The sequence below is a fragment of the Embiotoca jacksoni genome, unplaced genomic scaffold (genome assembly GCF_022577435.1).
Source record: "Embiotoca jacksoni isolate LCO1_2020_lvr unplaced genomic scaffold, fEmbJac1.0.p SCAF_92, whole genome shotgun sequence".
Classification (NCBI taxonomy): domain Eukaryota; kingdom Metazoa; phylum Chordata; class Actinopteri; family Embiotocidae; genus Embiotoca; species Embiotoca jacksoni.
In genome coordinates this window covers 480001-505000 of record NW_027185450.1, presented here as the reverse complement: position 1 = coordinate 505000, position 25000 = coordinate 480001, and the positions used below count along the sequence as shown (strand labels likewise).

Below are 25000 nucleotides of genomic sequence, written 5' to 3'. Positions count from 1 at the left end.
ATGTGAACCCTGTAGAAAAACACAACATTGGAACTGGTGCTGTGCATTTGTTTCCTGGGTGATAATTCCCACATATGAATTTTACTTAAAAGCATGACATCACATCCTGCTCAACACTAGAAATATCACTCCACCTCCTCAGTAGGAATATAGAATTAGAATAGTTTCATATAATATGTAATATAATGTAGTTTCTACTTGTTCTAGTTCTATTAAATGACCCATTTGGTGAAGTCGGGTCTCTTTTGGTCCTTTTTGGTCGCTCCGAGCACCCGTACCGTAACACCACGGATAGTCACGCACTTACAATCCTAGAGGAGGCTAGCTGGACCGGTTTGGTTTGAACACATGACACGGAGCTAAAATGTTAAAAACACATGAGAACATGGATATCTTTGTTCATCAGATATCTTTGATCATCAGATATATTCGTTCATCAGATATCTTTGTTCATCAGATATCTTTGTTCATCAGATATATTCGTTCATCAGATATATTCGTTCATCAGATATCTTTGTTCATCAGATATCTTTGTTCATCAGATATCTTTGTTCATCAGATATCTTTGTTCATCAGATATATTCGTTCATCAGATATCTTTGTTCATCAGATATCTTTGTTCATCAGATATATTCGTTCATCAGATATTGTTGTTCATCAGACATCTTTGTTCATCAGATATCTTTGTTCATCAGATATCTTTGTTCCAACCAGACTGAACTAGCTGATCAGTTTAGTGTTTCTATGTTCTGTATTTATTCAGTTGGAGACTAGAAATCCTCTCTGTTGCTAGGTGGTTGCTAAGGGTCCAACTACCTCCTGGAGTCTACTGATTATTTTCCAGTTCTTAGTCATACCCCATCTGTTGCCATGGAAACGGAAATCACACCAACAACAAGTTTTATATTTTGAGAGTGAATTGCTCCACAATATGAACACCATGTAGATTACGTGTTTATTGTCATTATTGACACTTCGGCGATGCAGTCCGGACCGAGGCACTTTCACCAACATCCGTAAACACACCCTCTCGTGTAATATTGCTTGAATCAGAAATAGGATGTGCTGCATAGATGATGGACCTGATGTGGAGCTGGAAGATGTTCAGGGACAGAGAGCTGGGCTTTGCCACTTAAAAAAAGACTGACATTGTTATATAGCCTCAACATGTAGTGTGTGTTTGAGGAATGTGGTGGTTGGATCAGCTTCAACCTTTACCACGCAGCCTAGTTCACCCCGACCACAGTCTTTACCAAGTGGTTCCTCAATCCAACCGTAACCGTGGCGCTGACGTGTTACAGAACAAGAGATTTTTTATCTTTATTTCTCTGACTTAACAGCAGCAATATTTGATGTCATTCAGGGCGCCACGAGTCAGTCAAACCTTTCGCTGGTAAGTTTGATAACTTAAATTAGGTGTGTTGAACTAATACAAAGGAAGTAGTTCTTCCCTGGATCATGAGTTAACATTTCATTAAATTTCACTGATATCTGTTGAACATTTATTTTAAATATCAAACTACCAAAACAAAGAGCACCGAACCGTCTTAGGAACTCAATCCTAAGAGTTCCGAACAACCTGTGTTGGTGCTAAAGAACTCAACATTGGTTCCACCGTCTATATATTTTCTGAAATCTTCCAAAGCTTTACTGGAGCGTGTCCATGGAGCCCTCAGTCCTGTGGCCCAGATCCATTTCCTGATCCAGATCCATTTCCTGATCCTGATCCTGTGCTGTGCTCAGACCTCTAATGACCTCGTTACTGAAGAAGGACGAAATGGGCTCAATCAAGGTCATTAACACAGATTCCAATCTCAAATAGACTAAAGGAAAGTAAAGAGGCACGATGAAGGAACTCTTCATCGCCGGCCAGCAGGTGCTGTCGTTGTCGGTCTGACTGGACTTGGCACCACTGTGCTGTTCTAATGAAAGCAAATTGGATTCAGAGTTGTTGTTGCTGGTGTGAAACCATGTTGTCACAGTGTTGGGTTTGGATGGAGTTTCTCAGACCAGAGGAATGTGACTGTCACAGTCCTGAATACCTCACATCTGTCTTTAAACTCCTCCTGATGAGTCTGTGTCCACGCTGGTAATAATAATAATAATAATGATAATCATCATCATCATCAACGTTTAAGGTGACAGACAGTGATTAGTTCAGCTGTTACTCAGTCCATGGATATAAATATGGACTAAATATGAAACTACAGACTGCATATAAAACTACAGACTGGATGTAAAACTACAGACTGGATATAACACTACAGACTGGATATAACACTACAGACTGGATATAACACTACAGACTGGATATAAAACTACAGACTGGATATAAAACTACAGACTGGATATAACACTACAGACTGGATATGAAACCACAAACTGGATATAAAACTACAGACTGGATATAACACTACAGACTGGATGTAAAACTACAGACTGGATATAACACTACAGACTGGATATAACACTACAGACTGGATATGAAACTACAGACTGGATATGAAACTACAGACTGGATATGAAACTACAGACTGGATATAAAACTACAGACTGGATATGAAACCACAGACTGTATATGAAACCACAGACTGTATATGAAACCACAGACTGGATATGAAACCACAGACTGGATATAACACTACAGACTGGATATAAAACTACAGACTGGATATAAAACTACAGACTGGATATGAAACCACAGACTGGATGTAACACTACAGACTGGATGTAACACTACAGACTGGATGTAAAACTACAGACTGGATATAACACTACGGACTGGATATAACACTACGGACTGGATATGAAACCACAGACTGGATATAAAACTACAGACTGGATATAACACTACAGACTGGATATAACACTGCAGACTGGATATAAAACCGCAGACTGGATATGAAACCGCAGACTGGATATGAAACCACAGACTGGATATAAAACTACAGACTGGATATAAAACTACAGACTGGATATAACACTACAGACTGGATATAACACTACAGACTGGATATAACACTACAGACTGGATATAAAACTACAGACTGGATATGAAACTACGGACTGGATATAAAACTACAGACTGGATATAAAACTACGGACTGGATATAAAACCATAGACTGGATATAAAACTACAGACTGGATATAAAACCACAGACTGGATATAAACTACAGACTGGATATAAAACCACAGACTGGATATAAACTACAGACTGGATATAAAACTAGAGACGGGATATAAAAGAGTTCATATCTTCAGGTCTGTAAAATGGTTCTGATCCAGAAGTGTCTTCAGCTGCAATACCAGCGAGTGCCACTAGAGGTCGGCTCCAAAAAGCCTCCGGCTCCATAGACTCCCATTCAACTTCTCTCATCAAATCCAAAGTGAATAAAATGTGTCCATCAGTTATCTCGGTGTTGTTAGCTAAAGTCACTCCTTCTTATTAGTTTTCTGGAGGTCCATCTGAAAATAATCCCTCATTCATTAGAAAATAAGATTCAAGAAGACCTGTTTTTGGGGGCGTGTCTGTTTGATTGACAGGCCTGTGGTGCAGTCAGGTTACAGCTATCGGTGGGCGGGACGTAGTATCGTCAGGTTTCCAATCAGATCGGTCAGATCCACCTCTGGCTGAATGTTTTTGAGGTTTAGTGAAGTAAACAATAGAATCTGAGAATATGTTCTTGTTCAATTTTAGAAATCTGATTTGACTGATGTTCAATAGGCTTCGATTCTGCTGGAATATGGTCAACAAGGGGAGAATGTTGATTTTAGTGATGTCAGAATTATTGGTGGCACCTTTTACCCGACACCATTCGTTCAGTCAGTGCCAGACTCTCCTAATTTCAGTCATTTTCCAGGAGTTTCCTTGACACTTGCTGACCATCTTTGGTCCTGCCAAGCCTGAAACCTGTCTGTCACTCATATGGGATTACCTGTCACAAACCTCCTCAACACATATATATTTGACCAAATCTGTCATATGGCCCACTTCAGTGGAGAAACATTATCATGTGCATCTTGTCATGTCAGAGGCTTCTTCCTGTTAAAAGGACTTTTTCCTCCATGATGTTGTAAAGTTTCGACCTCTCTTTATGAAGTCCCCTGAGGAGACCGATGTTGTTTCTTGGGGTTTTAAGAATACAACTGAATTGTATCTTGTGTTGTTGGGACGTTTCTATGTGCATCATATTTCTTTCACTTCCTGCAGATTAGGACGTAAAATGAGTGAAAAAAAATCTTTTCGGTTGTGTCACACCTTTGTTATTCAACGTCCTGTTTCCAGTAGTTGAGCCTATCACTGAATGTCCAGTAACCTGTGAGCTCTGTGCTCACCGTGGCCCGTTTAAAAGGAGCCACCAAGCAGTCGGTCCAGTTAAAAGCTAACAGTTGTAGTTTTCCTCTGAAACGTGGGCTGCCAGCAGTCATCTAATGCTTCATCCCAAATTGCCTCCTCGCTCGTCAGCTCGTCGTCGTTTTCTAGTGCCGTGGTGTTTCGCTGCTGCGTATATATGTGCACATTTGACTCCGAGTGTGTTTCCATGGTTACAGGACTACAACCTGGACGACGACACCATGCTGGATAAAATCAGTCTGGAGGATCCAGATGAGTACGAGCTGCCTGAGTTGAGTGCTGAGGAGCAGGCGGTCGTCCTTGGTGTCTGGTAGGTCTGCAGCTCACAGCTCTGAATTCACTTCACTTCCAGCCTGATACACAACAGAGGGCCTTTTAGAATAATCTCCGTGACCGGAGCTCCAGGAGGAACTTTAGATGCTCTTAATCAACCTTCAGGTTCTATGTTACTCTCGTCGGTGTCTGACTTCACCAGCAGCCGACAGCAGTGGCTGCCGTCGGCTCTGAAACCTCTTCAACGGTCATGTCTCACATTTATTGAAGAAATGTATATTTGGACAAACTTAATGAGCTAATTATTGTATAATTTAGTTTTCTCTGTATTTTTTTCTTTCACGAAGTGAAAAGTCAGTAAATGTGTAATTGTGTTAAAAGAAGTGAGCTCACAGCTGTGTAGCTGCTGCAGGTCCCAACGTCAACATGTCAACGTCTCCTTTTCAGTAATACACTTGCAGTACCTGCCGAAGCCTGCAGGTGTCACGATACAAAGGTTTAGTGGTGGACACAGTACTGAGACACCACTGTTCTCCAGAACAAGCTGCTGCACACACTGTTGACCACTAATGCAAAGAGCAGCACCCTGCTAGCATTAGGAGCTGTCGCCATGTTAGCCTAAACAAGCTACCGTTAGCCTCTGAAGTTGTGGGTGGAGCTTCATAAAGAGCTAAAGATGATGCAATTGTAGCAAACGGCAACATTTTAAAATGTGAACATTGTTATGCCATGTTGTCAATGTGAAGTTTGCTACTGGAACTCTTTACCAACGTCTGGCTTTAAATGAGAAATGATTTCCAAGAATATGTTTGTCATGAGATGATGAAACTATTTCTGGTTCAGACAAATCAAATGGTGTGATATGATTTGTGAGCATTAACAGCTGATTCTCTGAGATACACAGTTTTGTCATGATATTGAATATTTCCATTAATTTATGAATCAATTTCTGAGACTTCCAAACTAAATAATAATCCATGTTGGTGAATTGACACTGTTGAGCAACAAGTGGTGTCCCATTTCTTTTATTTAGGAATCTCCACTACTTGTAGCTCTGTTCTGGACGGGGTTTGGACCCCAGGAAATGGATTGGGCCCACGTCTTTGGGGTTTCCCCCTTCTGTTCCAAATGCTCTTTGATGCCATTTTTGTTCTGGCGTTTGATTGTCTATAAGTTATCCTCGATTGTCCCACTGACACAAATATGAAATCTCTCCACACATGACCACTCTGAGACCGTCCCATTGTTCAGTATCTCCATCATCTGCTTAACGTTCAGAATTATATCATAACACTGTGGAGGAACCAATGGGAGCAACCTGATGCTAAGCTACAAAGCTAAAGCCTGTAAAGAACTAGCTTTAGACGATAAAAATATCACAGTTCTTTATTTGAACTCTATCTATCGGTGGAGTCCTGAAGTCGGTGCTGTCTGCTCTTCCATGATGTGACCGACTATCAGTAACACTGCAGTGAGCAGATAAACTGGATCCTCTGTCATGTTGAGGTATCTCAGTTGTCCACAGAAGTTATCAGTGAGTCACTCCATGAGTTGTACGTTTTATTAAATGTAGTCTGCAGCAGGTATCAGCATTTCTTCTTTTCCCTACCGCTGGCTTTTTGCTGACCTCATTTCTTTGTGTGACCTGTGGTTTCCTCCGGAGTCACAGCTCAGCAGCTGTAAACTCAAATGGTTCGTTCACAGTTGTTTGTTGTGCTGGTGCTTCTATGCAGGAAGAAGGATGGAAGACAGAGAACGTAATTTAAAAGCAGTTAGCTTCCCAGGGAGCCGCTGATTCATTCCCGGGCTGCTGCTCGGACCGGACCAGTGAAGGTCAGTGGAGATGGTAGGAGAAGATTGATGAGCAGCAACAGCTCTGTTTGAATGAATGGTTCATCTACACAGCTGCATGCTGCTCCGGACGGAAAGGAGCGTCTCGTACTTCAATGGAACTGTGGTTGGAAACGGATGTTCATACAACCGTTTCCAAAACCGTTGGGACGCTGCGTAAAATGGAAATATAAACATTATGCAATGATTTACAAATCACATGAACTCATATTTAATTGCACATAGACCAAGGAGAACATATCAAATGTTGAAACTGAGAAATGTTATTGTTTTATGAAAAAATATCTGTTTATTTTGAATTTGATGTCAGCAACACGTCTCTAAAAAGTTGTGACTCTTTAACCTGGAGGATGCAGCGTCCATGATTTCCAAACAGAATCTCAGATTGTGATCCATCAGACCTCAGGACAGTTGTCCACTTCACCTCAGTCCATCTTCAATGATCTCGGTCCAGAGAAGGCGGCGGTGTTTCTGGATCATGTTTCTATCTGGTTTCTTCTTTGGAGAGTTTTAACATCATTTGTGGACGCAGCGATGAACTGTGTTCACAGACGATGGTTTTCACGAGTGTTCCTGAGCCCATGCAGTGATTTCCACTCCAGAATAGTGTGTTTTTAATGCAGTGCTGCCTGAGGGCCCGAAGATCACCACCATCCAATATTGGTTTCCAGCCTTGTCCCTTGTGTTCAGAGATTTCTCCAGATTCTCTGAATCTTTTAATGATATTATGAACCGTAGACGATGAAATCCACTAATTCTTTGTAGTTTTATGTTGAGGAACATTATTCTTAGATTGTTGAACTATTTTCCAACACAGTCCTTCAGAGTGGTGAACCTCTCCTCATCTTCACTGCTGAGAGACTCTGCCTCTCTGAAATCATCTTTTTATACACAATCATATTACTGATCTGTTGCCATGGTAACCTGACTAGTTATGAGATGTTCCACCAGGTGTTTTTTTTGCGTCACACAAATTTTCCATCTTTTGTTGATCCTGTCCCAACTTTTTTGAGATGTGTTGTTAGCAGATATTTTTCATAATACAATAAAATTTCTCAATTTCAACATTTGATATGTTGTCTTTGGTCTTGTGATTTGTAAATCATTGCATTCTGTTTTTATTTACATTTTACACAGCCTCCCAACTTTTTTAGAAACAGGGTTGTATACTGATAATGACCTTTCTATTGTAGGACATAAAGCAGGTGTCTGTATTGGCTGCCTGTATATAAACAGTGGGTCAGCAGCAGTCAGACAGATCACTGAACACTAATGACAGAAGTGTTTACGGTGCAGACAGGCTGACATTCAGCGTCTCAACCGTCTCAGTGGGGAAGTCTTTGGTCTGACTGGACACTCACTGCTGTGAAACTTCTAATCGCCTGTTCATTGTCAGTAACTCACATTAATGAGAGCACATCCCAGGATAGGATTACGGTTTCATTCATTTTTAGCTCATGGCTTAAAAAGTTGAAGAGTTCCTGGTCAGTAGGATCAGAGGCTTCAGTTCTCAACGGTCCTTTTAACTTGGGGGGATATGACCTTGTCTGGTTTCCTTTTAGTCGCTGCGTGGACATGCGGAGCTCCGTTTCAGATCAGGTACCTTCAATGTCTCACTGTGAAGTCTGTACTTCATATGAAGTGTTTTTAAACCGACCGACAATATGACCTCTCATAATCACCGAAGCTGTCAGCGCTCCGGATGCCAGTTAGAACCAGCTGTTGTAGTCTCCATCATGGGACTTGTTCATGTCCACTGATTGATTGAGACACCCAAACTGAAAGACAGAAAACAGCCACAAACAATGTGTCTCTCTTTGATCGCCTCGCATCCCTTTATGGTTGTTTCACGACTCTTTAAAATAATTTCTTTGTTGTCTCCTCTGTTGTTGTTTGTGGTCTTTTTGTGGTCAGTTTGTGTCTTTTTTGTGGTCAGCTTGTATCTTTTTGTGGTCAGCTTGTATCTTTTTGTGGTCAGCTTAGGTCTTTTTGTGGTCAGCTTGTGTCTTTTTGTGGTCAGTTTGTGTCTTTTTGTGGTCAGCTTAGGTCTTTTTGTGGTCAATTTGTGTCTTTTTGTGGTCATTTTGTGGTCTGTTTGTGTCTTTTTGTGGTCAGTTTGTCTTTTTGTGGTCATTTTGTGGTCTGTTTGTGTCTTTTTGTGGTCACTTTGTGTCTTTCTGTCAGCACTTTGTCTTTTTGTGATCACTTTGTGTCTTTTTGTGGTCACTTTGTGTCTTTTTGTGGCCACTTTTTTGTCTTTTTGTGGTCAGCTTGTGTCCTTTTGTGGTCAGATTGTGTCACTTTGTGTCTTTTTGTGGTCATTTTGTGGTCTGTTTGTGTCTTTTTGTGGTCAGTTTGTCTTTTTGTGGTCACTTTTTTTTGTCTTTTTGTGGTCACTTTTTTTTGTCTTTTTGTGGTCACTTTGTCTTTTTCTGATCACTGTCTTTTCGTGGTCACTTTGTGTCTTTTTGTGGTCACTGTGTTTTTCTGGGGTCACGTTGTGTCTTTCTGTCAGCACTTTGTCTTTTTGTGGTCATTTTGTGTCTTTTTGTGGTCAGTTTGTCTTTTTGTGGTCATTTTGTGTCTTTTTGTGGTCACTGTCTTTTTGTCTTTTGTGGTCACTTTTGTGTCTTTTCGTGGTCACTTTGTGTCTTTTCGTGGTCACTTTGTGTCTTTTTGTGGTCAGTTTGTCTTTTTGTGGTCATTTTGTGGTCTGTTTGTGTCTTTCTGTGGTCACTTTGTGTCTTTTTGTGGTCTGTTTGTGTCTTTTTGTGGTCAGTTTGTGGTCTGTTTGTGTCTTTCTGTGGTCACCTTGTGTCTTTTTGTGGTCACTGTGTTTTTTTGGGGTCACGTCGTGTCTTTTTGTGGTCAGTTTGTCTTTTTGTGGTCAGTCTTTTTGTGGTCATTTTGTGTCTTTCTGTCAGCACCTTGTCTTTTTGTGATCACTTTGTGTCTTTTTGTGGTCAGTCTGTGTCTTTTCGTGGTCACTTTGTTTCTTTTTGTGGTCACTTTGTGTCTTTTCGTGGTCACTTTGTGGTCAGTTTGTGTCTTTTCGTGGTCACTTTGTGTCTTTTTGTGGTCACTTTGTGCCTTTTCGTGGTCTGTTTGTGTCTTTTCGTGGTCTGTTTGTGTCTTTTTGTGGTCTGTTTGTGTCTTTTTGTGGTCAGTTTGTGTCTTTTTGTGGTCAGTTTGTGCCTTTTCGTGGTCTGTTTGTGTCTTTTTGTGGTCTGTTTGTGTCTTTTTGTGGTCAGTTTGTGCCTTTTCGTGGTCACTTTGTGTCTTTTCGTGGTCACTTTGTGTCTTTTCGTGGTCACTTTGTTTCTTTTTGTGGTCACTTCGTGTCTTTTCATGGTCACTTTGTGGTCAGTTTGTGTCTTTTCGTGGTCACTTCGTGTCTTTTTGTGGTCAGTTTGTGCCTTTTCGTGGTCTGTTTGTGTCTTTTTGTGGTCACTTTGTGTCTTTTCGTGGTCACTTTGTGTCTTTTCGTGGTCTGTTTGTGTCTTTTTGTGGTCACTTTGTGTCTTTTCGTGGTCACTTTGTGTCTTTTTGTAGTCAGTTTGTGTCTTTTCGTGGTCACTTTGTTTCTTTTCGTGGTCACTTTGTGTCTTTTCGTGGTCACTTTGTGGTCAATTTGTGTCTTTTCGTGGTCAGTTTGTGTCTTTTTGTGGTCAGTTTGTGTCTTTTCGTGGTCACTTTGTGTCTTTTTGTGGTCACTTTGTGTCTTTTCGTGGTCAATTTGTGTCTTTTCGTGGTCACTTTGTGTCTTTTCGTGGTCACTTTGTGTCTTTTCGTGGTCACTTTGTGTCTTTTCGTGGTCAGTTTGTGTCTTTTTGTGGTCACTTTGTTTCTTTTTGTGGTCACTTTGTTCCTCGTTCTTGTTATTTTTGTCACTTTGTAGTCATTTGACTTTCCACCATCAGTAGACTGGTTTCCATCCATGCAGCAGTGGACAGAAACAGGAATTTTGACGCCGTCCTGTTCAGCCTGTTCATGTAAAGCACCGACCGTTGTTTTTGTTAGACCCTGTTTGTTTATGTAACAGGTACCAGACTAGTTTTACATCGAGCGACTATGAAAGTTACCCAGACTACAAACTGCGGACATGAAGCTCAGATGTTCAGGTGGTGATCTTTATGTTTAAGCATGGAGCCTGTCGGTATCAGAAAGCTTCCACCTCATTCCCTGAGACTGAACCAAGCTACAACACTTAAAGTAGAATGAACCTATGTTGTGTCTCACTGTAATCAGCCTCCTAAACAGCCATGCTGGGCGTGTCCTGTGTGTTTAAATACTTATTAATGCAGAAGCAGGTTGCTGCTCCGTGTGTCGTGATCTCTGGCGGTGCAGCCTGGTGTCGTGTGCAGGTTCTGACTGGTCCATCACATCATTCCTGCCTGCTGTATTGTCACCGGTCAGGTAATTGTTGCCTGCAGAACTCATTTGAGCCAAAGATCAAACCTCCATGAAGATGCTCTGGAGGTTGCTGGGTGTCGCCAACTTTTCCCTCCACTGCTGCCCTGTGACCCAACTCCCATTAGGACCCCCCCTTCTTATGGACACTTGAAGCTAAAGCAGCTTCCACCGAGGTTAAACACTGCTTCTTGGTCACCTCTGTGATCCCTCACAACAACTGATGGTAGAGACCCCTCTGGTTCCAAGGTGACGGCGGTACTCTCCCGGCACTCTGACAGGCCTGTGGTGCAGTCAGGTTACAGCTATCGGTGGGCGGGACGTAGTATCGTCAGGTTTCCAATCAGATCAGTCAGATCCACTGCTGGCTCCTCCCCCAGCTCGTCCAAATATGGTCACTTCCTGCTCCAAACCGCTCCGAATTAGCAAAGATGGTGACGGACAGAATCTGAACTGGAGGATTCATAACGTTCACAAACCAACGATGACATCACTGATGGATGATGACATCACTGATGGTTGACGGTTGATGACATCACTGATGGATGATGACATCACTGATGGTTGACGGTTAATGACATCACTGACGAGTGAAGATTGATGACATTACTGATGAGTGATGGTTGGTCTCATGGTCACAATTTAGGACAGTCATTTGGTCTCAAATTCAAATATCAAACAGATTGTCAAGAAATTTGGTCCAAATAATCATGATCCCCTTATGTATCCCATCATATTTTAGGTTTATCAGTTTATTAATTTCTCTTTTCTGGTTCAATAATCCAAAGAGCTGAACATTGGATCTTTTTTTATGGTGTTTCTACTTTTCTGTTGTCTTGCAGCACTGACTTCCAGAAGAACAATCCTGTCCATAAACTAACCGGAGAGGAACTGCTGGCCTTCACTTCTGTAAGTCACTGTTCACTGTTTCTTTGTTGTCCATAAAATGAAGTCGGAAATACTTCATAGAACCGATTCTAATGCTTTTCACTTCAAGGTTTTTGCCTTGTTTAACCCAGAACTTAGTTACAGTGTGGTAAAACTAAAACAGTGTAAAGCAGAAGTTTAGATTTTGAACATTATATAAATCTAAAGTGTTTATTTATTCAACTTAAGGAGAACTGCAAGAAAGCTGAGCTCAAGTTTAGGAAAACAAAACCATAAATCTATGTATACAACCTAAATACCAGCTCATTGTTTTTCTAAAAGCAGTTTGAATTTCTCCAACAAGCTGAAAACTGCCTGTCAGGTACTTTTTCAGTGACACATTGTCGGGGAACCGTTTCTGTTATCAACATTTAACTGTTTGAGGCTTTATTGTTTTACAAGGAAATCTCATTCTTTTATCTTTTAAATGAATTTTGGTTTTGAGAGCTTAAAGTTCCCCGAAACTCATGAAACTTGGTGTACCCATCAGAAGTGGTGAAACTTTACCTCTAATATGGGTGTTGGACATGAGTGTGGTAGAATGGCTCTGTAGCGCCCCCTAACCTGCAGCGTCTAAATCTTCTTTCACCTATGTGTATCAAATTTGGTAGAGATGTTTATTATACCGAGATCTAAAAAAAAAAAGTCTTGGTGCCATGACCTAAACTCAACAGGAAGTCCACCAGTTTGAATTTACTGTCCATTTAGTTGTTTTGTACTTAATGAAACAAACGGGCCATCGGGAGACTGGAAGTCAGCACCAAGTCAAATTGGGGTGCACTTCTGTTTTTCCTTATCAACTGAAGATATTCTAGTTTTAAGTTGTGTTTTCTGTGATAGGTTAGTTTGTTGAATAGACAAACGGTGGTGCTTAAAGTTTGGGAACCCTTTTCAATTTTCTACATTTCTGCATAAATATAAACAAAAACATCATCAGACTTTCACTCATGTCCTAAAACTAATCAATGCCTGCAGTATCAACACAGCATTTTCTGATATGTACTTGCTATTCAAACCTATGGAGGAGTTGTTTCAAAGAGCCTGTTGGACCTCTGAATTCATCTGGTGTTGAACAAATGAAATTACAGTGTCAGTACAGACTTGATAGTGGCATTTTAATGGCACAAAAATAATTTCGGCTTTTATTCCTTCTTTTTTAATAATAGCCATATGCTGACAAATCAAATGCAGCATTGCATCTAGAGTGTAAACCCGTTCCACTCAGCCACAGGTGAGCCTGAGGACACCTGGCTGCGATGAGTCGAGCTCCCGATGTTCACTCTGATGCCACATACCACACGACAGAGCCGACTGGGTACTTTCTGTCAGATGTTCTTTCTAATTGCTGTATCTGTGAAACTTGAGCCAAAAATGACTGAACGCTGGAGGATGAGCCAGGCTGCTCTCCCGAAGAGAACTTGTTTGGAGACGCTCCCCATTCTGGACACGTCACAGAGCGGTAACAGGATCGCTCTCTTGGCCCGTCCAGCAAGTGTTTTCTGAAAGCACTGCGAGGATTCGGACTGAAGAGAACACTTGGCACGAGGAAGGACGGGACAGGAAATTAAAAGAAAAAAAAGCAAACAGTGACTCTCTGGAGGTGAACCCGGGGGCTGCTGCTGCCTTCTGTAAAAAAACTCTCTCTGGCCGAGAAAAATTGAAAAAAATAATGCTTTCCTCAATCATAAACAAATGTTTTCTGGTGGCAGAGGGACTCCTGTACAGCAGGAGCTTCTGAAAATGATGATTCTTTTCATTATTACGATTATGTATGGAGTTTTATTCCTTATTTACTCACTGTCATCTTTTCAGAAGGATGTCACTCAGACATGTTAATGAAAAATAAGAGCCAACCAGCAGCTGTAGACTTTGTTCTGAGACATTCGATCGTGGACGCCAGGTAACGTGTACATTATAAGGACAAGACAGAACAAGTTGAGATGCACGTGGTTGTTGGAGGTTTTCATGTCTCTGGAGTTACTTCATGCTGATTGGATGATTGAAGGCATCAACACAGTCATGGTGGATATGTGTGTCTGCTTTGAAAACATTCCTACATGATATTTTTTTGCATTCATTTTTATTGAGGAAAACCTTATTTAAACTATATGTCATTAAGAATAATTCAAACCATGTCTTTGTTGAAGATATTTACTAAAGTGAGAATATGTAACGATGAATTCATAAACAATGTATAACCCCGTGTCTAAAAAAGTTTAGACGGTGTAAAATGTAAATAGAATAAAATTTTAAAAAATTGCAAATCATGCAAACCCATATTTAATAAATAGACCAAAGACAACATATCCAATCGTTTTATATTATATATTAAACATATATGCTCATTTTGAATTTGACGGCATCAATGGATTCTGGTCTGTTCCATAGTTCAACATGCTTCTAGAAGGAGGTATATTTGGGCTGATAGTGATATCCAATTGAATAACACATATTTGTGGTGCAGTTTCATTATTTCTGTAGTATTGTGCCGTGTTTTGTGCACCCAGCTGTGAGCTCAGTGTGAACAGTTAGCTGGCAGTTCTTTCTGTATCGTCAGTGTGCTGGAGGGAGAAGCTGCTGCTGGATCTGTGAGCAGGCATCTTCCCAGCCTACATGTAGATCCAGGAATCTGCAGGCTGGTTAGATGGTTGTCACATGTCCGGCTGTCTTCGTCCAGACCCGGGTTCTGTCAGCACTGCTGCTGTTTGTGGCTGAACAGCAGCAGTCATTGATTCTGCTTCAATAAGGCCCATGAAATGTGCAATGTTAATCAGACGGTAGGTCGTTTCTGCAGGGAGAACTAGACTGCAGGATGTTGTGGATTCTCTGCACATCCTGTGATAGAGAGGAGTCTGATGGAGTTTGTCAGAGGGTTCAGAGACAGATCGTTGAAGTCCATCAACACACCAACAGAGAGGGTTTGGGGATGTGACTTGTTTCCAGCTTTTCAGGATCAAATAAATCTGCCTCAGCCCTGAAAACCTCTTCACAGGTCTGTCTGTCTGAATCAGTCTGATCCCTCTCTGCAGCACAGTTCACTCATAAATCCAGAAGAAACATGTCCCTTTCTTTTTTTAAATATTGATTTTGTAAACACAGAGTCAGACATCAGTGTATGTAGCAGTAATATCTATTTATTGCGCAGGACATTTGTTCTAGCTCTCCTACCATAAATCTCTGGTCGGGTATGATGCTTTATTTATATATTTCAATACATTTTATATCAGGATACAAAAATATCAGAACAGATTTTGTAGAATCGTGGTTCTACTTTATATTGTTGTAAATCTTTTGTCAATCAAACTAAACATTTCCTGCTTTTATTTCAAATCAATGCACATAAAAATAATGAATAGAAACCTTATTTCTGTTTGAAAAACTATATATTAAAAAAAAAAAAGAAGTGAGTAAGATATAACTGATGTCATCATCCATCACTGATGTCATCATCCATCAGTGATGTCATCAACCATCAGTGATGTCATCATTGGTTTGTGAACGTTATGAATCCTCCAGTTCAGATTCTGTCCATCACCATCTTTGCTAGTTCGGAGCGGTTTGGAGCAGGAAGTGACCATATTTGGACGAGCTGGGGGAGGAGCCAGCGGTGGATCTGACTGATCTGATCGGAAACCTGACGATACTACGTCCCGCCCACCGATAGCTGTAACCTGACTGCACCACAGGCCTGTCAATCAAACAGACACGCCCCCAAAAACAGGTCTTCTTGAATCTTCTTTTCTAATGAATGAGGGATTATTTTCAGATGGACCTCCAGAAAACTAATAAGAAGGAGTGACTTTAGCTAACAACACCGAGATAACTGATGGACACATTTTATTCACTTTGGATTTGATGAGAGAAGTTGAATGGGAGTCTATGGAGCCGGAGGCTTTTTGGAGCCGACCTCTAGTGGCACTCGCTGGTATTGCAGCTGAAGACACTTCTGGATCAGAACCATTTTACAGACCTGAAGCAACGAACACTTTTATACACAGTCTGTAGTTTTATATCCAGTCTGTAGTTTCATATCCAGTCTGTAGTTTCATATCCAGTCTGTGGTTTTATATCCAGTCTGTGGTTTTATATCCAGTTGGTGGTTTTATATCCAGTCTGTAGTTTTATATCCAGTCTGTAGTTTCATATCCAGTCTGTAGTTTTATATCCAGTCTGTAGTTTTATATCCAGTCTGTAGTTTCATATCCAGTCTGTGGTTTTATATCCAGTCTGTAGTTTTATATCCAGTCGGTGGTTTTATATCCAGTCTGTAGTTTCATATCCAGTCTGTAGTTTCATATCCAGTCTGTAGTTTTATATCTGCACAGCATGTTTTATATCTGCACAGCATATCATACTGTGTGGTTCGACACTCAGTTGGAATAAACTCCGCCCAAAGAACCCTAAACAGGAATAGAAAGAAGAAACACACTTAAAAAGAGGAGACATTAGAGTCAATGGCCGACTGTCTGCAGCTCACTGAGGAAGAACCAGAATGAATAGATCGTACCTCATCTATTCCAGCCAAGACACAGAAGTCTGTGTTGTTCTCATGACACTCAGTTTGTAGTGTCTCCTATGTCCGTCCACGCTCTGCAGTCCAAACCAGAGGTTCTGATGCCGCTCGCGTCGGCTGACTTTTGATCACCAGCACCTCAAAACCAAATTATTCCACCAAACAAAACTCCGTCTCCTCTCACCTGAGTCCCGATGACCTGGAGAGCCGTTCCAGGTTTTAAATGTGTCCTTGTCTCCTAAAAGTGGAGACAGTCCCGTGAAGCTCTGCTCACGCTGAGGATGAAGGTCTGACCTCTGTCGGTGTGTCCGGACGTCACTGGAACTGCTCATCTCATACATGTTGTAGCTGTGCGTGGTTCTAGGGATTATAATCTTTAACTACCAGTGGATTCTTTGGTCTCGAATGAAATATCTGCATAATGACTGGATTTCTGTCAAATTTTGTTCACATATTTTCAGATAATCAGTTTAAAATGAAATGAATTTGATCCTCAGCCACTTTCACACCACAAACAGAAACTTTTTTCTGCATCTCGCTGCTCATTTGTGTTTACAGTCGCATGACAAATGCTCAGCATGTCTGTGACTTTAATCTCTGATGGATGTTGGTGGTGAAATAATTAAGACAAATTTACTGCTGCACTAATGACTCCAGCACGACTTTCATTGTTTGTTCATCTCAACTAGAAGCATGTATCACTTTGATGGCCATCAATAAACAGCGTGCAGACAGTCGTTGTTGTAGATCCAGTTCTGATTAAAGGTGAACCCGGTTCAGATTAAAATGCTTCAGTCATCCTCCCTGATGGAAATCTGCGGTTCCCTTTAATCAGCTCATCTACAGCCCAACCATTAATCTGTGCCTGCTATTATCCAGCAGATGATCAGCGCAGTCTTCAGCCTGGAATAGGTTTTAATAATGAGCTGCTCTCACTGAAGCTGCTGGTTGATTCTGTGCAGCTGAGTTACTCCTAGAGCTGAGCAGGAGAGGAACGGATATGTCTTACATTTTGTTATTGTGTTCTACCAAGTTGTGTTCAAACCAGATTCCCACTGCATTTATTTATTTAGTATTTCATTTATGGTCACGGATCAGATTGATTTGCAGGGTTAGCTGTTAGAGTTCAGGTTGTAACTTTCTACCTTTTCTATCAGGAGAAAGCTGTCAAGAATCTATTCAACCTCTTGGTTAGTTTAAACAGTGTGTTAGTACTGCATTAAAAAGAGACACTATTCTGGAGTGGAAATCCCTGCATGGGCTCAAGAACACTTCAGGTCTTGGTCTTGTTTATTTCAGCAGAACAACGTCCAACCACATTCTGCACGTATTCCAACAGCATGGTTCTCTAGTAGAAGAGTCCGCTGATAAACTGGCCTCCTGCAGTCCAGACCTGTCAATCATTGAAAACATCTGGAGCATCAGGACATGAACAATACAACTTATACAGATGTGTTGCTGACATCAGATTCACAATGAGAAGATATTTTTAGAAAGCAATAAACATTTGATATGTTGTCTTTGGTCTATTTTTAATTAATTATGGGTTTTCATTTAGTTTTTATTTGCATTTTACACAGGGCCCCAATTTTTTGGAAACATGGTTGTATCAATTATCTCAAATACTCAGATATAATGACGTCTGGTCTTTATTAAATCTATCACCTAAGGAGCAGACGGGGAGGTGATCATACTTAACATTTGGTTGAACATTGAACTGCTGACACTAATCTTGGGTGTCCACCTTGAATGTGTGCTGATTCTACAGATGTTCTGTGTGTCGGGTTGATGATGCGTTGAAGCCTCCACCTTTTAGAATCTGTAGCTTCTTTGCAGCAACATCCACGTTTGAATCTGTCAGCTTCATCGGCCGAGCAGGTGGACACACGAGAGGGTTTCTTTAAAATGTTCTCTGCATGAGTCTGAACTGATGGACTTCTGTCATATAACCAGATTTCTACTGTTGTATCAGAGTATAATCCTGTTCCTGAATGACCAGAAGATAATCTCTCTGTGTGTCCCGGTCTCATCCTCCTGCAGTGTCTTCTGTCTCAGCCCAAGTTCTGGGCTGTGGAAGTGACGGCGCTTTGCCTCAGGACCAAACTGGAGAGAGGAAGAACGCGGTGTGTTGAGAGAGCCATGATGCAAACGCAGGTAAAGAGAGAAAAGATAAAACTGTGGAACTACTTACATACTTTTACTTCTGTTTCATTAGGCAGCATCAAATTTGTGATTTTTTTTTTCTTCCCCCACTGCATTTTAAACAAGATTGCAAAAACCCCGGCACACCAACTACCACAATGTCGTAAATAAGTATGTAAATAAACCAAATGATGTCATCTCATGTCTGAGGTGGACCATCACATGACCAACCTCAGAATCAGGTGGTGAAACTTGGAGTTATCTTTTTTTACAACAAAAATTTAAATACAGAACTTTTCCAGATGTAAAGTGTGAATGTGCACAGACTTTCCTAAATACTGATGTTGAAATGTTTAGTCGTGCTTGGTTCAGTGGGATCTCATCACGTTCACTAAGTGGTACTAAATATTGTCCCACTGATCTGAATGCAGTGATGCTGCTGAATGCTTTGTTGCTGCCTGTAGCAATGTTTGTGCTACCGGGGTCTCTCCTGGACACAGATGACTCGCTCAGTCACACGTTCGGGTATCAATGCTTTTATTTGCCCTGTCCATACACCCTGTCCATACACCCTGTCCATACACCCTGTCCATACACCCTGTCCATACACCAAAGTCTCTGTGCCAACGCTCCCCTCCAGCCTCCTTCTCCCTGCTCCCTTTATAGGGGAGAGCTCATCAGTTCATATTTGGCTCAGCTGTGCTCATTACACCTTCCCGGCACCGTTCCCTGAACCACTCCTCCCACTCTCCACCCCCCCTGCAGCTGAGCTAACCACACTCCGCCACCACATTGCTGAATGCAGTGATGCTGCTGAATTTACGTTTATTGAAATTCAGTTTCAAACAAAAATTAAAATTTCAAGTGGAGCAATTCAAATATAAATGATTTAAATTCAGTTTCTACTGACACATATTTCTGCCGATACTTCTAAGCGACACACAACCGAACTGCTTAACTACCGGATCACACCAAAACTGAGAAATCACAACACAGGTTATTTCATGGCACTTAACACATTAAAGTCTTTACAGCAGAACTTTACAATATTATACAGAGAAACCAACAATTCAACAATTCCCACATAAACTAGGAGGGAAAAACTCCTCTTTAAGGGAGAAAAACCTCCAACAGAGGGAAGAAAAACTCCCTTTAACAGGAAGAAACCTCCGACAGAACCAGGATCAGAGGTGGGCGGAGCATCTGTTAACAGAACCAGGATCAGAGGTGGGCGGAGCTTCTGTTAACAGAACCAGGATCAGAGGTGGGCGGAGCATCTGTTAACAGAACCGGGATCAGAGGTGGGCGGAGCTTCTGTTAACAGAACCGGGATCAGAGGTGGGCGGAGCTTCTGTTAACAGAACCAGACTCAGAGGTGGGCGGAGCATCTGTAAACAGAACCAGGCTCAGAGGTGGGCGGAGCCTCTGTTAACAGAACCAGGATCAGAGGTGGGCGGAGCATTTGTCAACAGAACCAGGATCAGAGGTGGGCGGAGCATCTTCCTCGACCGGGACAGGACAGCATAGAGATAGAAGAGAAGAACTGTTGGTGGAGACAACAATCGCAGAGCAGAGACATGCAGCTCCATGACGGGACATCTGGAAAAGAAAGAAGAGAAACTACACGAGCGAAGGAACTGAATGGAGACAACAGATAATAAGAAGAAACTATGGGAGAGAAGAAGATAGGTAGGTAGGTATTTACTTTATTAATCCCCGAGGGGAAATTTTTTCGCTACAGCAGCATACATACAGAAGCAATAAGACAATAATAGAAACAATAGAATAAAATAATAGAAAAGAATAGAATAAGATAATAATAGAAAAGCAATAAAATAAAATAGCAGTAAATAGCAGTAAAAAATATAAATATAAAATGCACAGTATATACAGTACATTATATATCTATATATTATATACAACAAACCAAGAAACACAGTCAACATATATATATGTATATATATATACATTACAGTATATATCTATATATATTATATACAAACAAACCATGAAACACAGTCAACAGTGTTATTGTACTGTGATGGATTTTGCCAGAGGTGAGTTATTGTACAGTCTTATTGCAGTGGGCAGGAATGATCTCCTGTATCTGGAATGATCTCCTGTATCAGGAATGATCTCCTGTATCAGGAATGATCTCCTGGATCAGGAATGATCTCCTGTATCTGGAATGATCTCCTGTATCTGTCCTTGTGACAGCGGAGCTGGAGGAGTCTTTTGGAGAACGTCCTCCTCTGTCCCTGCAGCAGGTGGTGGAGAGGGTGGACAGGATTATCCAAGATGGACAATAGTTTGTTCAGCGTCCTCCTCTCCACCACCTTTTCCAGACTGTCCAGTTTGTAGCCGATGATGGAGCCGGCCTTCTTAACCAGTTTGTTAAGTCTGTTGGTGTCTCCGGCTCCAATGCTGCTCCCCCAGCAGACCACAGTGAAGTACAGTTCACTGGCCACAACAGATGGTAGAACATCTCCAACATCTCGCTGCACACATTGAAGGATCGAAGTTTCCTCAAGAAAAAGAGTCGACTCATCACCTTCTTGTAGACAGCATTGATGTTGGTCTTCCAGTTCAGTCTGTTGTCGATGGACACACCAGGTACTTGTACTCCTCCACCATGTCCACCTCCTCTCCCAGAACTCTCAGCGGTTGTGGAGCCGTCGTCTTCCTCCTGAAGTCGACCACCATCTCTCTGGTCTTGGCCACGTTCAGGAGGAGGTGATTTCTACCAGCCCACTCCACAAAGTCCTCCACTACTGCCCTGTACTCCTCCTCCCGTCCATCCCTTATACACCGTCCACTGACTCCTCCTCCTGTCCATCCCTTATACATCCTACCACTGCAGAGTCATCAGAGAACTTCTGCAGATGTCTTGACTCTGAGTTGTACTGGAAGTCAGTTATGTAGAAGGTGAACAGGAAGGGAGACAGAACAGTTCCCTGTGGAGCTCCAGTACCACTGACCACCGTATCAGACAGCACACTGCCCAGACGGACAAACTGTGGTCTGCCTGTCAGGTAGTCAGTGATCCAGGAGACGGTGGACGTGTCCACCCCCACCACCCGCAGCTTCTCACTCAGTAGCAGTGGTTGGATGGTGTTGAATGCACTGGAGAAATCAAAGAAGGTGATTCTCACAGTCACCGGTTCCATCCAGGTGAGACTGAGCTCGTTGCAGCAGGTAGATGATGGCGTCGTCCACTCCCACATGAGGCTGGTATGCAAATTGCAGAGGGTCCAGAGAAGATTTCACCAGCGGCCTGAGGTGGGCCAAGACCAGCCTCTCCAGCACCTTCATCACATGAGATGTGAGGGCAACCGGTCGTAGTCGTTGAGGGCAGATGGAGTCTTCTTCTTGGGGACAGGAACCAGACAGGACGTCTTCCACAGCACCGGGACCTCCTCCTGCTTCAGGCTCAGGTTGAAGAGGTGTTGTAGGACCTCAGCCAGCTGGACGGCGCAGGTCTTCAGGACCCCGGGGCCGATGCCGTCAGGTCTTCAGGACCCCGGGGCTGATGCCGTCAGGTCCTGCAGCCTTGTGCTGGTGGATTCTCTCCAGCTGTCTCCTAACCTGGCCAGTAGTCACAGAGTGTGTGGGGGGGGTCGAGGTGTCGATGGAGGAAGAGCCCTTTGAGATTGAGGGCTCTATGCAGTTCACCAGGGGGCGCAGAGGGGGGAGGGAGGGAGGCAGCAGAGGTGTTTGGGAGGTGTAAGGTGTGGAGGAGACAGATGAGGGTGGTGAACTAAACCTGTTGAAGAAACAGTTTAGTTCATTTGACCTCTCCAGGTTCCCCCTGGTTGTTCCTCTCCAGGTTCCCCCTGGTTGTTCCTCTCCAGCTTCCCCCTGGTTGTTCCTCTCCAGGTTCCCCCTGGTTGTTCCTCTCTCCCCTTGAACCCAGTAATCTCCTTCATACCGATCCACACCTCCCTCACGTTGTTCTGCTGGAGTTTGGCCTCCACCTTCCTCCTGTTGGAGTCCTTGCACTCCCTCATCTTCTCCTTCAGGTGGCGCTGCACTCTCCTGAGCTCCTCCCTGTCCCCAGACCTGAAGGCTGCTTTCTTCTGATTAAGAAGAACCTTCAGGTCACTGGTGATCCACGGCTTGTTGTTGGGGAAGCAGTGTACAGTCCGGGATGGTACGGTGGTGTGTTCACAGAATTTGATGTATTCTGTGATACAGTCCGTCCTGCTGTTGATGTCCTCCCCATGTGGTCCACACAGCACATCCCAGTCCGTGGACTCAAAGCAGTCCTGCAGGGCGTCTTTAGCCTCCTGTGTCCACCTCCTCACAGTCCTGGTGGTCACAGGCTGCCTCTGCACCAGGGGAACATACTTTGGAGTCAGCAGGACCAGGTTGTGGTCTGATCTACCAAGGGGGGGGGGAGGGCAGTAGTACTGTATGCATCCATGGCATTAACATCCAGTAGGTCCAGAGTTTTATTGTTCCGGGTGGGGCAGTTCACATACTGGTGCAAAGTTGGCAGAGCTTTATCCAGACTGGTTAAAGTCTCCAGTAACTAACAAAAATGCACTGGGATGCTGAGTCTGCAGTTTAGCCACAGTGGAGTAGATGGTGTCCACTGCTGCCTCTACGTCAGCTGATGGAGGAACGTACGCAGCGATAACAATGGCGGACGTGAACTCCCTCGGCAAATAATACGGACGCATCCCCACGGCTAGAAGTTCAATGTCCGGGCTACAGAAACGTTCCTTCACACACATGTGGTCGGGATTACACCACCTCTCGTTCACATAGACTGCAATCCCTCCACCTTTCTTCTTACCGCTCCGAACAACGTCTCCGTCCCCCCGAACGGTCCTGAAGCCGGGTACGGCAGCGCTGTGGTCCGGGAGATGTGAGTGCAGCCATGTCTCGGTGAAACACATGATGCTGCACTCCCGGTACTCTCTCTGGGTCTTTACCAGCGCCGAGCTCGTCTGTCTTGTTGGCCAACGACCTCACGTTCCTCATTAAGATCTCCGGTACCGATGGTTTGTATTTCCTCCTTTCCGCCTTCAGCTTAGCTCCAGCTCTGCAACCCCGCCGTCTTCTCCGAAGTTCAACGGGGATCTCAGGCCTCGCTCCGGGCAGCAGCAGTAGAGGTCTACTCAGCGCGATCAGCTGATCACGAGAGTAAACAATAACAGAGCCCCCAGCCAGAAACGTGGAAAAATTACAAAAAGATGGTGAGGTATGAGTCAGTTAAAGAGTAGGAGGAAAGAAAAGAAGCTCAGCATGTAACGAGGTCCTCCAGCAGCCTCGGCCTATAACAGCATAACTAAGGGTTGGTTCAGGTCTACCTGAGCCAGCCCTAACTATAGGCTTCATCAAGAAGGAACGTTTTGAGTCTAATCTTAACGCTAGAGAGGGTTTCTGCCCCTCCAACACAAACTGGGAGCTGGTTCCACAGGGGAGGAGCCTGAAAACTGAAGCTCCGCCTCCCATTCTACTTCTGGAAACTCTAGGAACCACAAGTAGACCAGCGTACTGAGAGAGAAGTGCTCTGCTGGGATTATATGGTTCTATAAGATCTCTAAGATATGATGGAGCCTGGTCATGTAGAGCTCCACTAAAGTCTCCCTTCTGTCAGTCTGCAGCAACTGATGAAAAGGACACACTGCCTTCGTATTTCACATGAAGGGAACCATGAGAGACTCTTTGAGCTCCTTCCTCTTCATCTTCACAGCTGATGATGATTATTACTCTGCAGAAAGGACGTTAATCTGCTGAAACATTTGATTCTCTGCAGAATCTCCCCATCTGTGTGAAGGACTCTTTATCCCTCTGCAGGAGGAGAGTTGAGCTCACTGTTGGTCTCCTTGTCAGCCGTTTAGTTTCCGATGAGCCTGTGGTTCTGTATACCTGTAAGATATGAGGAGGGTTACATGTGAGGACGCTGAATATAAATATCAGGGAGTTTTAAATTCTTTTCTGGTACTGAGGTGACTGAAAGTCAGAGCAGATGTTTTTTGTAACAGAATGATTGCGGTTCTTCTGTCTGCTCTTCCTGTTTCAGGCGATAGTGGACCATTTTGAAGACACGAGCTGTCCTGTGACCGAGCGCCTCAAAGTCTTCTACTGCTGCCACGTCCCACCGAGGTGGGCTGTCCAGGTATCGCTCACTTTGTTTTTAAATTGAATAAACCAGGAGAAACAATATAATCCACAAGCTCTCAATGTCATCGTTATTGTCTTTTACTAACATTAATCTTTTACATCCCTTCATTACAGCTGTCCTGAGTTAACTAAGTTGTTGTTAGCCTTATTGTTAGCGTAGCCACCACAGCCAGTCTGACTAATCGATGACAGATACGGATATGATTGGTATAAAACGTCATGTGCGGCAGGATTATAATTGGCTAGAATGCTAATGTTAGCATTTTACATCAGAGAATGTTTAATCTGTTGTTAATGTTTAGGATTTTGTAATTCTGCTCCTCCAAAATCTTTAAATATTTATTGTAGTTCAAGCGTCCTCCGTGGGCAGCGCTCTGATTGGACGGTCACTGTTGG

The 25000-nt window shown here is 42.9% G+C and overlaps 1 protein-coding gene across 1 annotated transcript in view; it reads left to right on the top strand.

Annotated features, from left to right (window-relative positions):
* The window catches only part of ttc27 (tetratricopeptide repeat domain 27), a 67559-nt gene that overhangs the window by 21613 nt on the left and 20946 nt on the right, over positions 1 to 25000 (top strand). Inside the window, 4 exon segments of the mRNA XM_069141878.1 lie at positions 4554 to 4666; positions 11733 to 11799; positions 18371 to 18484; positions 24504 to 24599. Of these exon segments, the coding sequence (XP_068997979.1) occupies positions 4554 to 4666; positions 11733 to 11799; positions 18371 to 18484; positions 24504 to 24599 (390 nt within the window).